The 15,223-nt window shown below is 43.8% G+C and overlaps 1 protein-coding gene across 3 annotated transcripts in view; it reads left to right on the top strand.

Annotated features, from left to right (window-relative positions):
• LOC118401373 (A disintegrin and metalloproteinase with thrombospondin motifs 20-like) overlaps positions 1 to 15,223 on the top strand; it is a 147,375-nt gene that overhangs the window by 26,911 nt on the left and 105,241 nt on the right. For 2 of the 3 annotated variants that reach the window (XM_035798833.2, XM_035798834.2), the window contains exons 4-8: positions 2,759 to 3,042; positions 5,708 to 5,791; positions 6,176 to 6,300; positions 6,415 to 6,455; positions 6,859 to 6,964. In XM_035798833.2, the coding sequence (XP_035654726.2) occupies positions 2,759 to 3,042; positions 5,708 to 5,791; positions 6,176 to 6,300; positions 6,415 to 6,455; positions 6,859 to 6,964 (640 nt within the window). Of the gene's footprint in view, positions 1 to 2,758; positions 3,043 to 5,707; positions 5,792 to 6,175; positions 6,301 to 6,414; positions 6,456 to 6,858; positions 6,965 to 15,223 lie in introns of those variants that run through there. The other variant, XM_035798835.2, reaches the window with a different exon arrangement.

Raw genomic sequence — 15,223 nt, 5'->3', positions numbered from 1 at the left:
AACCAAAGAAAATGATCTTGGGAGATAATACGGTCGGCATTTGATTGGTAGGTATTCTAGGTTGGGTGAACAAAAGGACTTGAGTTCCTGTACGTTTTCACAATTACACCATGAGTCCATGAGTTAATCAGGAAACATACACATGAAACATAAAACATACACCCCCACCCTTCTTTGTTCCTGTCTGCGCGATGAACTGAGAACCCAACTGGCTGGACCAACTCTAACAGTATATCCCGAGAGAGCCATGTTTTCGTGAAACAGAGTATGTTACAATCCCTGAAAGAAACTGTCGCCCTGAGCTCGTCAACTTTATTATCCAGAGGCTGAACATTGTAATATACTCGGAAGATGTGGGTGGTGTGTGTGCCTCCTAAGTCAGACTAGAAATCCACTCCGAGTACCTCTCCCCCACCAGCGTTGTTTTGGGTCGGCCTCTAGAATCAGTTTAATTGCCCTTTGTGCGAACAAAGGATCCGCTTCGGGAATTATATTCCTGGTCGTAATGCTGGTAGTGCTGGTGAGTTACCGCCGCTCTGATATCCAATAGTTCTTCCCGGCTGTAGGTAATAACACCAAACAAATTCTGGGCTAATAATGTAAGAAATAATTCCCAGAGGTAAAGAGAATATATGAAATAAATTAAGTTGGTAATTGGTAGGAAATTATGTGTGTTGTGCAGTATATTGTCTATGGCCATCGCTGCCTTCCAGACACTTTACAAAAGTACACTTTATTTTGATGCAGTCTCAGTAACTTCAGTGCAGGAAAACAGTATGATAGAGAGTTAGTATTGACGGTTAACTGGTCATTCCAGCAGGTGCTTGGATCACAGTCTTCTGCAGTCTTCCTCTCTCTTCCCAGCACCAGCTACTGATAGGACGGTTTGTCCGACCATAGAGATCTATCTTTCCTCAGCTGTGAGGCAGCAGAAATATTTCAAACCTTCTTTCTGTTAAGAGTCGGACAGCTCAGCACATGTGGCTATACATTAGCTCATATCCGGGCAGCCTGATGCATGGTGTACTTTTCATCATGCATATCCATGGCCAAACCTAATCCATCCAGATGCATTGTTGATCTTGGACCAACACATTGAAGCATTTTTTATGTACGTTTGATTTCTTTCACCTTTATTTAACCAGGTAGGCCAGTTGAGAACAAGTTCTCATTTACAACTGCGACCTGGCATGTCAGGCTTGCTCTCTATTATCTCTCTACTTTTGTAGGTTGCCTGAGCAAAAAGTGGAAGCCCCCCCTACCCCAGTCCCACAGCCCTGACCCTGGCTCCTCTTCCCTGGTGCTGTTGTGCTTCAGCAGCATAGTGTCCCAGGAAAGAAATTACCTTCTGCACAGACAACATAAACACACGTAGTGGCATATATATATTATATTATTATTATATATTATATCCCTCTCCCTTCCTTCACCTCCACAAGTTGGCTTCAGCGTGCTTTCCCATCTTCATCTTATCCTCTTTCTCTCTCATACCCCCCCTCTCTGTCGTTCACTTTCTCGCACTCTCTCTTTCTTTCTCTCCCCTCAGTTCCTCTTATCCAATCCTTGTCATCAAGGAAAAGGAATCCATCTCTCACCTCTCAATGACTGAGCTCTGCTGTGCTACACGTGCATTTAATCTGAGGTCCATCTAACAGAGGGAAGAATTGGAAGTGATGCCAATGGCCTCCGTGTAGCCAGAGAATATGGCTGCTTTCTGTACCCTTTTTACCTTTTAAGGTTGTTAAGTGCTTTTTCCTTTGGCCTGAATATAACTGTGTTTGCCTGAAAGTCGGAATCTGGTATCTGTTGCGTTTCAGCTGTAATGTTCTGTTAAACTTTTCCTCCCTCAGTGACCCTGTCACGACTTCCGCCAAAGTTGGTGCCTCTCCTTGTTCGGGCGGAGTTCGGCGGTCGTCGTCACCGGCTTTCTAGCTGCCACCAATCCACGTTTCTATTTCCATTTGTTATGTCTTGTCCCATTACGTTATTATTGTTTCCCTATTTAACCCTCTGGTTCTCATTATGTTTTGTGCGTGATTGTTCCTGGTCTTGTGTTAGTCTTTTGTGTTAGGGTTTGTTAATCCCTGCGTGGATGTATTTTGGCTGATTTATTTTTCAGAGTAAAGTACGTTGTTTTACTCAGCTCTGTGTCCTGCACCTGACTCCGTCCTCACCTCTGCACAACTGACACTTGACAGATCCTTTCATTTGCTGTGATATATGGGCGATGGTTTAAATGAAGTGGTTTAAATTCATGTTCCCATGTGGAGTACACACTGCGGCAAGCCCCTGGTAAATGAAGAGGCAGCAGTGGGAATAGTCTGTCGTTAATAATAGCCGTATTAGATGGTTTTCTGTGTTTGTATAAGTTGAAGTGCAGGCACAGGAGTGCAGCTTGTCTGACCTTCAAATTCTTAACCTATAACCTCTGTTACTGCCCCTGTGTCATTGTTACAACTGTTCTTCAGAACCTTGGAATGACACAGTCATTTATGGAAGGTTGTCTTGAAAGTCCATTATGTGGGGGTTTGGTCTTTGGAATGTGGCTAAAATGAGGCCTTTCTCTTTAGCTTTAGACGTTCCATACTGCGGCAGGAAATGCTTGTAGATGTAACATAAAAGGTGTGAGGTTTTCTTGTCTTCTACAAAATTGTATTGTGTTCCACTATTTACACTCAGGTCCAAGTCCATTCCTATTACCATATTACCTTTAACCAGATCATGCAACTCTGTTAATTGACGTTCTATTTCCTGACAGGGGAAGGATCGGAAAGGCCAGTTGTCAATTTTCAGAGCAACAGGACTATGGTAGAAGAGCTGGATTCCCTGAGAGACCGAATGGGCATCCACCACACCGGCTACAAGATAGACCGCCTCTCCACCACCTCCAACTCCTCAGACCCCCGTCACAGAGCACCGTCCAGGCAGAAGAGGTTCCTCTCGTACCCCCGCTATGTGGAACTGATGCTGACTGCTGACGTCAAGATGGTGCACCACCACGGACACAACCTCGAGCACTACATCCTAACAATCATGTCAGTAGTAAGTAAAATATTGTTTTTTTTTATTATAAAGAAAAATACATGGTTGAATCTAGATTTGTTCTGTGGTTACTTACTATGGTTTCAGGAAGTGTAACTTTTCTGTGATACAAAGTCATTCACTTTAATATAAGTTAAAGTGGTTAATAATATTGGTATCTGGTTGGCAGTTCTGTTGACCTTCTACCGTACCCTATTTTCAGTATCTAAGGTTAACAGTTTTCCCCTCTATACTGTATGACATTAAACAATACTGTATGCATCTCCTTTGTGTAAAATATCTATCCACATGGGTGAAAACTAATGAGCAAAATCCAAACAGACCATTACAGTGTAATAAAATATATATTCAACAAATTGGGAGACACAACAGTTATGATTGTATGTGACACAACACCCTGTTAGCCTTTACGTGATGAATCCTGCCAAACGATGCAACTGACAGTATGTTGGATCCCTAAGATTGCAAGACAGAAATGCTGATAGCCAGTTTTCTCTTTCCAATGTTACTCTGATAGCAACCTGTCCTGCATAGTTAGAGATGTCACTCATAAAGGGGTTCACTGGGCTGACTCAGCTCTTTATGATCTTATTGGCTTTTAGTTTGGTTAACGTTACCATATGCTGGTGTTACCTCAACCAAAATACAACACTGTAAAATACTGTACCTATTTGGACACATATGGGCCTCAGCTTTAGCCCTTTAAAGGCAATAGGAAGAATATTTTGACGGTACACACACTTATTTTCACACATACACACACGTGCACACAACTGTCAAATAAAAACCTGTCAGGGCCTCTCAATCAAAAGACCCAGCACTCTCCGGCCAAACCAACAGAAACCAGACCCTGTATCTCAAACAAGAATAAGGAAATCAGCCAAGACTGATCCTTCATTGTCATGGTGACAGCACGTTGTGCCTGTTAGTGGAGCAGGGGGCTAATGGGTGGGCTGCTAGCCCTCTGATATGATGTCATAGTGTTTACACTGACCACATAGACGCATTCCTCGAGGGTATCAGTCTTGATTGTCTATTTACCAGGCTACATCATAGTCTGGGTACCCTGTCTATCTGTTTGTCTGCCTGCCTGCCTGCCTTTCTGTCGGCCTTCCTGTCTACCTGCCTGTCTCTATGTCTGTCTACCAGAGGAGGGATCTGCTTCACGCAGCCCCCTATGCTCTGACCAGCTAAATGTTTATAGAGGGCTAATGAGTTCCTGTCAGAGCTCTGTTAGGATAGCCCCAGGAGGATAGTGACCCACACTGATAGGGCTGAACCAAAAAAAGGCACAAAAAAACTTTTGTCCAAGGAGTGGCGGGATACACACAAGCCAGCCCCCCCTCCCCCATCACCAGGGGGACCTTAGAGGAATTGTAATTGCGTGTAATAATATCATAATATACTGTTGATTAAACTTACCCTGAAGGAATAAAGATATGCATTCATTCCTTCTTTTCTTCAACTTTTCCTGTTTTTTCAGTCAAGCCTTCAGAATGTGGTCTCTAGATCTACTCTCATTCAAAGTAATACTTGTATTTGCATTAGTTCAAATGGACCTATTGTCTGTTTTTCTACCATTAGTAGCAGGGGTTGGAACCCAAATCATTTTACAGTTCTTTTTTTTGTTCTGTTCCACTGTTCCGACCAGCAAAATGAAGTTCTGAACCGGTTCGAACCCCCAAAAAATATCAGTTTATATTGCTCCTTTCTGTTCCTTTTTAAACCTCTGAAATAGACATTTTTACATTTAACTCAACATGAAATGACTTCACCAATCAGTGCGGATAGAGCAGCTTGCTATGGAGCGTGTACGCGCCATAGCAATCTGTAAAGGAAAGTCATTCAGAGCAAATTGTATTTTGCCGTAACAGCATGGTTTAATCATAATGAAAGACAAACACACACACACTGTGCTGCCTGTCATTATGGACAGGCCAGTGTAGGGCATGAGATGCGACAGAAATTTTGCGGGTGGGGAGAGAGCGAGAGAGGGTGGAGGAAGTTTGGCTTGAAGCACTGGGCATCTTGTTATGACATGCATTAACTGAATTAGGCCCACAGAATTATACCTACTGAGGAGTGGCTTCTATGGAGGAACTTTGAATGTCTTTGAACTTCTGAGAGTTGGTTACGTTGGATCAGAGCGAACATTAGTTAGCTAGCTAACAAGCTTGTGTGTGCAGAGGTGCACTAGAATTAAAAACACGTCTTACCTTTTTGCAGTTAATAAATCCAACGTGAAACGTGATAACTATAGTATACTAGCATTGTAAAAGTTAATCCATTCTTCTAATTAAGTATCTCTCCCTAATTTCTGAATTCCGCTTGTAACGTCGAAGCAGGTAGCCTGCACACACACTGGCAAATATTTCCAGTTGACAGGCAGATACTGGAATAAGTTTCAAGTGAGGGCTTTGCATAAGCACTTTGTAGTACTGGAAAAAAATGCCCAGAACGTAAAAGAACGTTGTTAACCAGTTCCCGTGCTTTTAAAATAACTGTTCTGTTCCGGAACAGTATAGATCACTTTCATTTCTGGTTCTGATTCTGTTCCTCGAATAATTGTGTTATTTTCTGGTTTTCAGTTCTGCTCCCTGAACCGGTTCCAACCCCTGATTAGTAGAGGTTTGCATTTCTTGTCTGTGTGTTCATCTTGTTACAGGTTGCTGCGGTCTACAGGGACCCTAGTGTAGGAAACCTCATCAACATCATGATTGTCAAGCTGGTTGTCATCCACAATGAACAGGTAAGAACAGACACTGGGGCTGCAGTGAGTGAGTACTCTGAGACAGCTGGCGTCAGCCACACGTGTACCTTGTCTCTCTCTGTAGCCCTTCAGAAGGACACTGCACTCCTTTGCCAGAGGAAAGCCTCAAGTGAAATCTCCTCAAAGAAAAATATATTACTGTTATGTGCTACTACCACAACTGTGATTTGACTAGTCTAGGACTGAGGGCATACAGCACATGGGCTTGTAATGGTAGATAGCTAAATATTTTCAATTGTGACAGATACATGGTTAATTATTTTAAAACATTTTCTTTACATCTGGTTACATTTTTAAAAAACATATTTTAGCTAGGAAGACTTGTTCAAATCCTCAGCACTGTCTCTATGTCATGTCTCACAGGATGGACCCTCAATAAATTTCAATGCTGCTACTACCCTCCACAACTTCTGTGTCTGGCAACAGACTCAAAATGTCCAGGATGACAGTCACCCTTCCCACCATGACACTGCACTCCTGATCACCAGGTACAGTATTTACTTATCCATCTACATGATCTTACTACCCTAACACACATTCAACTGCTTTTATACAGATGATGAATAATGGTATGTGTTGTTTGTGCTTGTGTCTTCTCACAGGGAAGACATCTGCCGAGCTAAAGACAAGTGTGATACATTGGGTAAACAAACAGCTTCACTTTAAGATAAACACTTCTGTTTGAATGTTTCACAATCAGCTAGTATCTAAATCATAAATTATTTGGTTGGTGATTGTATTTTTTCAATGTATTATACGCACGTGTGAATTGTAAATGTGTGTTTTTTTTCACATTTCCCAACTCTCCCTGAGACACCCTTGGAGACTGAGATCTAATGTACAGTAATGAGTTTATAACAGAAGCTGACAGCTAATATACTGTAGTGACCGATCAGAATGGTCTACTGTTTAGTAGGAGAGGGTGATGGAGGGCATTACTAATCTCTCTTACGGAACAGACGTTTGATGGCTTACTCGCCTTTAGTGGTGGAGCGGTGGAAGGATTTTTTCCCTCTGTCCGTTCAAGCAGCTGTGTGACCTTCCAGGGCTGGCGGAGCTGGGGACCATGTGTGACCCTTACCGGAGCTGCTCCATCAGCGAAGAGAACGGACTCAGCGCCTCCTTCACCATCGCTCACGAGCTGGGCCATGTGTAAGTACCTTCTACACTCCCCTCTCCCCTGCATCCCTGGCCCCCTCCTGGTCCTACCTTACAGGCCCCCTGGGGCCTGCCCCGGTCCCGCACAACAAAAGCCCTCTTATCCTCGTTTCAAAAGCAGGTGCAAAGCATAATAAAGGAAAAAAGGGATTTAATAACATGCCAACCTTAATACCCTAGTGTAGCGGCCTGAGTTAACCCTGTAGGTGTTACAGCTTTGAGGAGGAAGCCAGGCAGCCAGGGTCATCTGTATGAGACTAAGCTGAAAGTCACCACTGCCTGGGCTTTAGATGTGGTGGACCAGGGGCCTCTGCATGCGGCGCCCATTGTTTTCAACTTGACTTCGAGATGGAGGGAAGTCATTACAAATGTTTGTCATTTAGTGAGGACGGAGCACAATTCATTATGAAAAGCTGAATAATGTGAGTTTTCCAGAGCTGACTTATCCCCCAGCCTGTTCCAAACATTACCCCTAAAAACCGGAGCTCATCACAATGCGGCCATACTATACTGCATAATATTGCATAACAGCGCTCCCTGCCTGGGCCTGTTTTCACAACACACAGATGTCACCACGTGTGTGAACAGAAAGAGAATCCATATGAATGACTGCTCTGTCGCCACATGACCAAGTTACAACATACAGTATGACCCAAGCTTTCATAAGCCTCCATATATTCTAAACAATCACCATGACATAACCGGGTATACATTATGTATCTCTCTCTCTCTTTCTTTTCTCTCCCTGATGGTGAAAGTGGCAGCTTTATGTTCCTCCTGCTCTGGACAGTTGTTGTTTGTTAGTAAATGGAGCCAGTGTGAGGCATTGGGTTATGAAAGGCAATTATTCTCCTTCCCCCTCAGTCAGGCCCAGTGCCGCTCCTCACACATTCCTCCAGAGAGGCTGGATCTTTGGGCCTAGCTAGCGGAAACCAGCTATCTTGTGTGGATCTGTTTATGCTGAAGTTCAAACAGCTGGACTGGCAGTTGGCTTTCCCTCTTGATGCGTTTAATTGCTGGGCTGCGTTCACAAGCCCCTCTCCTGTGTGTGTGTGTGTGTGCGTGATGGTTCCCAGCGCTCTACTCTCTGTGACAGGGCTGTGATGTTGGTAAGATCTTTCTCTCTCTGTCAGAGTGATGACAAAGCCTGTTGCTACAGTCCCTAAGGTCTTATTTACATTCTCCCCCAAGTCATACAGATCCCAATCAGGTCCTTTTCTTCACTGTGAAGATACACCCTTATTTATGGGGTGTAAAAACATGATTTGGAGGGATGGATATGATGGTGTCATCTGTTTTGGATGCAGCTTGTTTTGTTTCAACTCAATGAGAGGAGTTTGACTGTAGAGACAGTAAACTGAACGTTACAACTTGGGAAGATAATGATGCATTTAAGACACCAACTTAGCAACTTAGCAATTCTCCCTCCTGAGATTCCATTTCCCTGACTGAACACAGACGGTATATATCCCTCTCAGACAGATAGAGAGCTAGCTCGCTACAAACCCCACTCTACAGTAATTTATAACTTCCTCAATGCAATAGGAAAAAAAGAAAACACTACCCCCTGCAACCCCCGCCGGCCCCTGCAGTAAACACCACGCAGCTGTGTGTGTGCAGATTTATGCCGACCTCATCCCTCCACTAACACAGCACAAACAGCCAGTTGAGGACAGACAGGACATCCACTCAGTTCAGCACAGTCCAGCAGCTACGGCTGTTGCGGTGACCGTATTACCGCCACACCGGCAGTCATGAGTCATGACCGCAGTAAAATTTCACTTGACTGAGTAACGGTAATCTCCTCTTATGCACACACTCTGGACATGTGTTAGTAGTTCCCAACTCGCTAACAATCATCAGGTTGCTAATTGCCTGGTACTCAGGGCTCTATTGTCCCTCTAACCACTCTGATGTCAATGCAACTGAATTTGAAAATCACATCAAACACTTATCAAGACAGTATGTGCTTTTAAAACTCACCTCACTGTGATTGATCAATTTTGAAAAAAGAAGTTCAACAGCAGGTTGAAACTGAGTGTAGGACATGGTCATTGTGGATGTTGTTTCAAAGCTTAAAATGCTGACCAGACCCCAAGTTGATTTTTTCCACCCAAACCAGACATGATCAGGACACGCAGGTTGAAATATCACAACAAACTCTGAAACAATTATATTAATTTGGGGACAGGTTGAAAAGCTTTAAACAGTTATGGCAATTTAGCTAGATTTGTCCTGGGATATAAACATTGGGTTGTTATTTTACCTGAAACGCAGAAGGTCCTCTACTCCGCCAACTAATCCACAGATAAAACGGTAAACCGCATTTGTTTCTAGTAATCTCTCCTCCTTCCTTCAGGCTTCTTCTTATTTTAGACTTCATATGGCGGTTGGCAACCAACTTTAGGTACATTACCACAACTGACTAGAGTCTGAATCTCAGTTCATCTTTCAATTACCCATGTGGGTATATGCTCCTAAGAACCAATGAGGAGATCGGAGAGGCAGGACTTGCAGTGTGTTGAGCATCACAAATAGAAACAATTTATATTTTAGCACCTGGCCACTTGATTGCAATGATTGAATAACAATGATTGATAGCAATGATTGAATAACAATGATTGATAGCAATGATTGAATAACATATATGTGTACATTTATTTTGCAATGCTCACACACACAATGTGAGCATTGAGGTCAGCATTAGGTGAAGGTTCATTTAAAACACACACAGGCATATTACAGCTTATGGATATGCATAGGTTTATCAGCCCAAGCCCCAAAAAATAGCTGAATTAAAATGATGATTGCGCCTTATACAGTACATAGCCGATCAAATATAATGCATGTCAGAAAAACATTTAAAAAATGATTTAAGATGTCTTTGGTACATACTTTAATTGGTCTAACCTATACTCCAAAATTAAACAAATTCAAGTAATCGCCTTTGAGTGTGGACTGTATTATTATGCATTCTGGATGGACTGGTTAGCTTATGCTTTGCTCCAAAATCTATATCCATGAGTCTGGGAAAGAACGTATAGCCCTAGGCGATGCTGTTGGTTCATTGATTGTGCATTTTGAGCCTAGTAATAGGGATTTTTTAAATTGAATTATTAATTGGGTGGCACATTACCTTTAGCTATACAGAATATATTCACCACCTTGTGTTTCCATCTCCTCCTCCTCTCTCTCCTGTATCCCTTTCTTCAGCATGCAGAGGGTCTGTCAACAGTTTAGTGAAATATGTTTAGTTGCGAAAACTATCGATGTTCCCGAACAGATTTCACTTGGTATCCCAAATGAGGCACTGGGTAGCTACAGGAACAGGATTGAAGAGCCCATGGCATACAGAGTTGGGGCGGAATATCATCTGTTACGCAGCGAGAGCAAGCTCCTCAAACAGTGGTTAATGCGTGGAGTGAAATAAGTGTTTGTGTATTTATTTCTCAGCTGCTTATATTAAGCACAGCGTAGCAAAAAAATGAAGTAGCCTACCAGGCATTATTGAAAAACGGTACCGGCAGGAAGACAAGAATAAATTGAGAAAAGTCTGATGGGTGAAAATATGATCACTTGATGAGAGAACAGCTGTGCAGCCTGAGGGAAAGAACAGAGTGCAAGCTTTCTTTTGCAACTTTCTCAAATCATCAATAGTCTATAGTCGCATCATGCAGCCCATAAATGTTAGACTTTTTTGACATTCTAAGGTTTGTATCATTCACAACTAACATGACCAAATAACTCGAAATCTAGTGTATCGGACCGGTTTCAAATGATCACATTAATGCTCAACATAGCCACTTCATATGCGCACTCGATCCGGAATGGGCAAAATATCCTTTCTACTTTATTCAGCTAAGTTACATTATTTTCTTCTTACTATAAAAGTATATAATATATACTAATGGCACATGACTTATAAGCATATCTTGTCAGATAAATGAACAAGCCACCAGCCCAGAGCCGGTCCTGACCACCCTGGAGCCCTATGCAAAATTCTACAAAGGGGCCCTCCTACCTGACCTGTGAGCCATGTAAACTATTTGCCATTGCCACACAGTCACACCTGACTCCCCAGTGCTTCCACTACAATCCTCCCTCCTTTAAAACAGTTTGCTCAATCTGTCGGTTTTTCAGCAGCACTCCATATTTGGTTTTCACCTGGTTGAGTATTTCAAATATCTCATCCATGGATGTCACAGCAGAGTCGACCACAATGTTTAAGAAGTTGACGTCACGTTTTTCAATGCATCAGTCACTGGTTCATCAGGAGCCTCATAGCTGAAATGCCTCTTGCTGTTTTTCAGTCTCTTCTCTTTCAGAACAGCCTCCACATGAATGTATTCACAAATGCTTTTGGCTGTTGTCTGGGCCTCAGAGACTCCATAACGGGGTCAAATCTTGCCAGTAATTCAACCTATTTTAAGAAGTTTCTTGTTATCTGGTTGGGGAAAATTTGTCTGATGAATCCCTGAATGCTAGGTTTCTTTCAGTCAGAGACTGGGTGATACTTATTAAAAGTGTAAGGACATCCCGCCATCTCTTTCTTTCAGCCTCCAAAATTGTCATTTGTATCTGGTCAAGAGTCTATCCCCACTTAGGCGCAGATCAAGTTCTCTCCACTTAATCATATTGTTTGTGTTCAGGACCCTCATGGTGTTTCAGAATGGTGTTGATATTTGACCAGTCATTCACACCTTCCTTTATTATTTTGTAGTCTTTTTTTTCAATCTCTTTTTCCATTTTTAAATTAAATATACATTCCGGTAACCCGCCTCACTCAATGTGACACGGTGTCACGTCCTGACCATAGAGAGCCCTTATTTTCTATGGTAGAGTAGGTCAGGGCGTGACTGGGGGGGTTTCTAGTTATTATTTTCTATGTGGGGTTCTATTTTAGTGTTTCTGTGTTGGTGTTTGGTATGATTCCCAATTAGAGGCAGCTAAGCTGGCTGTCGTCTCTAATTGGGGATCATATTTAAGTAGCATTTTTTCCACCTGTGTTTTATGGGATATTGTTTTGAGTTAGTGTATGTTACACCTCTTGATTACGGTTCTTTCTTTGTTTCGTTCTTTCTTTGTTGTTTTGTGCGTTTCTAATAAATAATATGCGGAAACCATATCGCGCTGCAGCTTAGTGCGCTAATTATTCCAGTGTACGTGACACGAGGATCCGCTATTTTTTTTAGACCCTATAGCCAAAACTTTCATCAGAAGGTAGCTAGCTAATTAGCAAAGTTACTAGCCATTTAGTCATTGTTAGCCACTGCTAGTGGCCTTTACCCTCTGCTCAGGCACCAGCCGTTTTATAGCCAAGATAATACCTGCCAGCATCGGACTGTTTTTCTCCACTACAACACCAGATTCCTGCCGTAAAGCCCTGGACCATTGATCATCACAGCTGAGTGACCCAGCCCCAAAGCTAGCCCTGAGCCAGGCGGCTAGCAAACGAAATTCCCACAACTACAATACCTCTTTCGCCATCTGGCCCGGTCCCTTCGTCGACACGGCGCACCACCGTACCACCACGACTGGTCCGCAGACGTAATTCCATCAGCTGTGCCTTCCTTTGCCGGACGATGGAGCAGATGCTTCTCCTTACCCCGGACTGCTAACTTCAAACACGGTGTCTCCAGCGTGCTAGGGTACTAACGACTACCTAGCGTTTTCCCTGTTTCATCTATTGCTGTACACTGGACCCTATGATCACTTGGCTACATAGCTGATGCCTGCTGGACTGTTGATTTATCACGGTACTCCGCTTTGTTATCCTTTGTTTATCTGTCGGCCCTAGCCCCTGTGTGTAGTTAACCGACCTTCCATGCCCATTCATCGCCATTTTACCTGTTGTTGTTGACTTAGCTGATTAGCTGTTGTTGACTTAGCTAGCTCTCCCAATCAACATCTGTGATTGCTTTATGCCTCTCTCAAATATCAATAGGCCTTGTATATTGTTGTTTAGGATAATGATCATGGTTTTAGTTTACTGCAGAGCCCCTAGTCCCACTGTACATGCCTTAGATACATCCTTTGTCCCACCTCCTACACATACGGTGACCTCACCCAGTATAACCAGCATGTCCAGAGATGCAACCTCTCTTATCATCACTCAGTACCTGGGCTTACCTCCACTGTACCCGCACCCCTGTCTGCACATTATGCCCTGAATCTATTCTACCACGCCCAGAAATCTGCTCTTTTTATTCTCTGTCCCCAACGCACTGGATGACCAGTTTTGCTAGTCTTTAGCCGTACCCTCATCCTCCTCCTCCTCTGTTCCTCGGGTGATGTGGAGGCTAACCCTGGCCCTGCGTGTGCCCTTGGCACTCTCATTTGTTGACTTCTGTAATCGAAAAAGCCTTGGTTTCATGTGTGTTAACATCAGAAGCCTCCTCCCTAAGTTTTTTTACTCACTGCTTTAGCACACTCCGCCAATTCCGATGTCCTTGCCGTGTCTGAATCCTGGCTTAGGAAGGCCACCAAAAATTGAGATTTCCCTACCCAACTACAACATTGTCCATTAAGATAGAACTCCCAAAAGGGGAGGAGTTGCAATCTACTGCAGTGATAGCTTGCAAAGTTCTGTCATACTTTCCAGGTCTATGCCCAAACAGTTCGAGCTTCTAATTTTAAAAATGGATCTCTCCAGAAATAAGTATCTCACTGTTGCTGCCTGCTATAGACCCCCCTCAACTCCCAGCTGTGCCCTGGACACCATATGTGAATTGATTGCCCCCCATCTATCTTCAGAGTTCGCACTGTGAGGTGACCTAAACTGGGATATGCTTAACACCCCAGCAGTCCTACAATCTAAGCTAGATGCCCTCAATCTCACACAAATTATCAAGGAAACCACCAGGTACAACCCTAAATCCATAAACATGGGCACCCTCATAGATATTATCCTGACCAACTTGCCCTCCAAATACACCTCTGCTGTTTTCAATCAGGATCTCAGCGATCACTGCCTCATTGCCTACATCCGCTATGGGGTCCACGGTCAAACGACCACCCCTCATCACTGTCAAACGCTCCCTAAAACACTTATGCGAGCACGCCTTTCTAATCGACCTGGCCCAGGTATCCTAGAAGGATATTGACCTCATCCCGTCAGTCGAGGATGCCTGGTCGTTCTTTAAAAGTAATTTCCTCACCATCTTAAATTAGCATGCCCCTTTCAAAAAATGTACAACCAAGAACAGATATAGCCCTTGGTTCACACCAGACCTGACTGCCCTTGACCAGCACAAAAACATCTAGTGGCGGACTGCAATAGCATCGAATAGTCCCCGCGATATGCAACTGTTCAGGTAAGTCAGGAACCAATACACGCAGTCAGTCAGGAAAGCAAAGGCACATTTTTTCAAACAGACATTTGTATCCTGTAGCTCTAACTCCATAAGGTTGTGGGACACTGTAAAGTCCATGGAGAACAAGAGCACCTCCTCCCATCTGCCCACTGCACTGAGGCTAGGCGACACGGTCACCACCGATAAATCCATGAAAATCTAAAATTTCAATAAGCATTTCTCTACGGCTGGCCATGCATTCCTCCTGGCTACCCCAACCCCGGCCAACAGCTCCGCACCCCTCGCAGCTACTTGTCTGAGCCTCCCCAGCTTCTCCTTCACCCAAATCCAGAACGCAGATCTTCTGAAAGAGCTGCAAAACTTGGAACCGTACAAATCAGCTGGGCTAGACAATCTGGACCTTCTCTTTCTAAAATTATCTGCCGCCATTGTTGCAACCCCTGTTACCAGTCTGTTCAACCTCTCTTTCATTTAGTCCGAGATCCCCCAAAGATTAGAAAGCCGCCGCGGTCATCCCCCTCTTCAAAGGGGGTGACACTCTAGACCCACTATATCCATCCTGCCCTGCCTTTCTAAGGTCTTTGAAAGCGAAGTTAATAAACAGATCACTGACCATTTCGAATCCCACTGTACCTTCTCTGCTGTGCAATCCGGTTTCCGAGCTGGTCACGGGTGCACCTCTGCCACGCTCAAGGTACTAAACGATATCATAACCGCCACCGATAAAAGACAGCACTGTGCAGCCGTCTTCATCGACCTGGGCAAGGCTTTCGACTCTGTCAATCACCGCATTCTTGTCGGCAGACTCAATAGCCCTGGTTTCTCAAATGACTGCCTCGCCTGGTTCACCAACTACTTCTCGGATAGAGTTCAGTGTGTCAAATCGGAGGGCCTGTTGTCCGGACCTCTGGCAGTCTCTATGGGGGTGCCACAGGGTTCA

Source organism: Oncorhynchus keta, chromosome 22, assembly GCF_023373465.1.
Source record: "Oncorhynchus keta strain PuntledgeMale-10-30-2019 chromosome 22, Oket_V2, whole genome shotgun sequence".
In the NCBI taxonomy this organism is placed as follows: domain Eukaryota; kingdom Metazoa; phylum Chordata; class Actinopteri; order Salmoniformes; family Salmonidae; genus Oncorhynchus; species Oncorhynchus keta.
The sequence above is the reverse complement of the archived record's forward strand: the minus strand, read 5'-3'. Positions and strand labels throughout refer to the sequence as shown.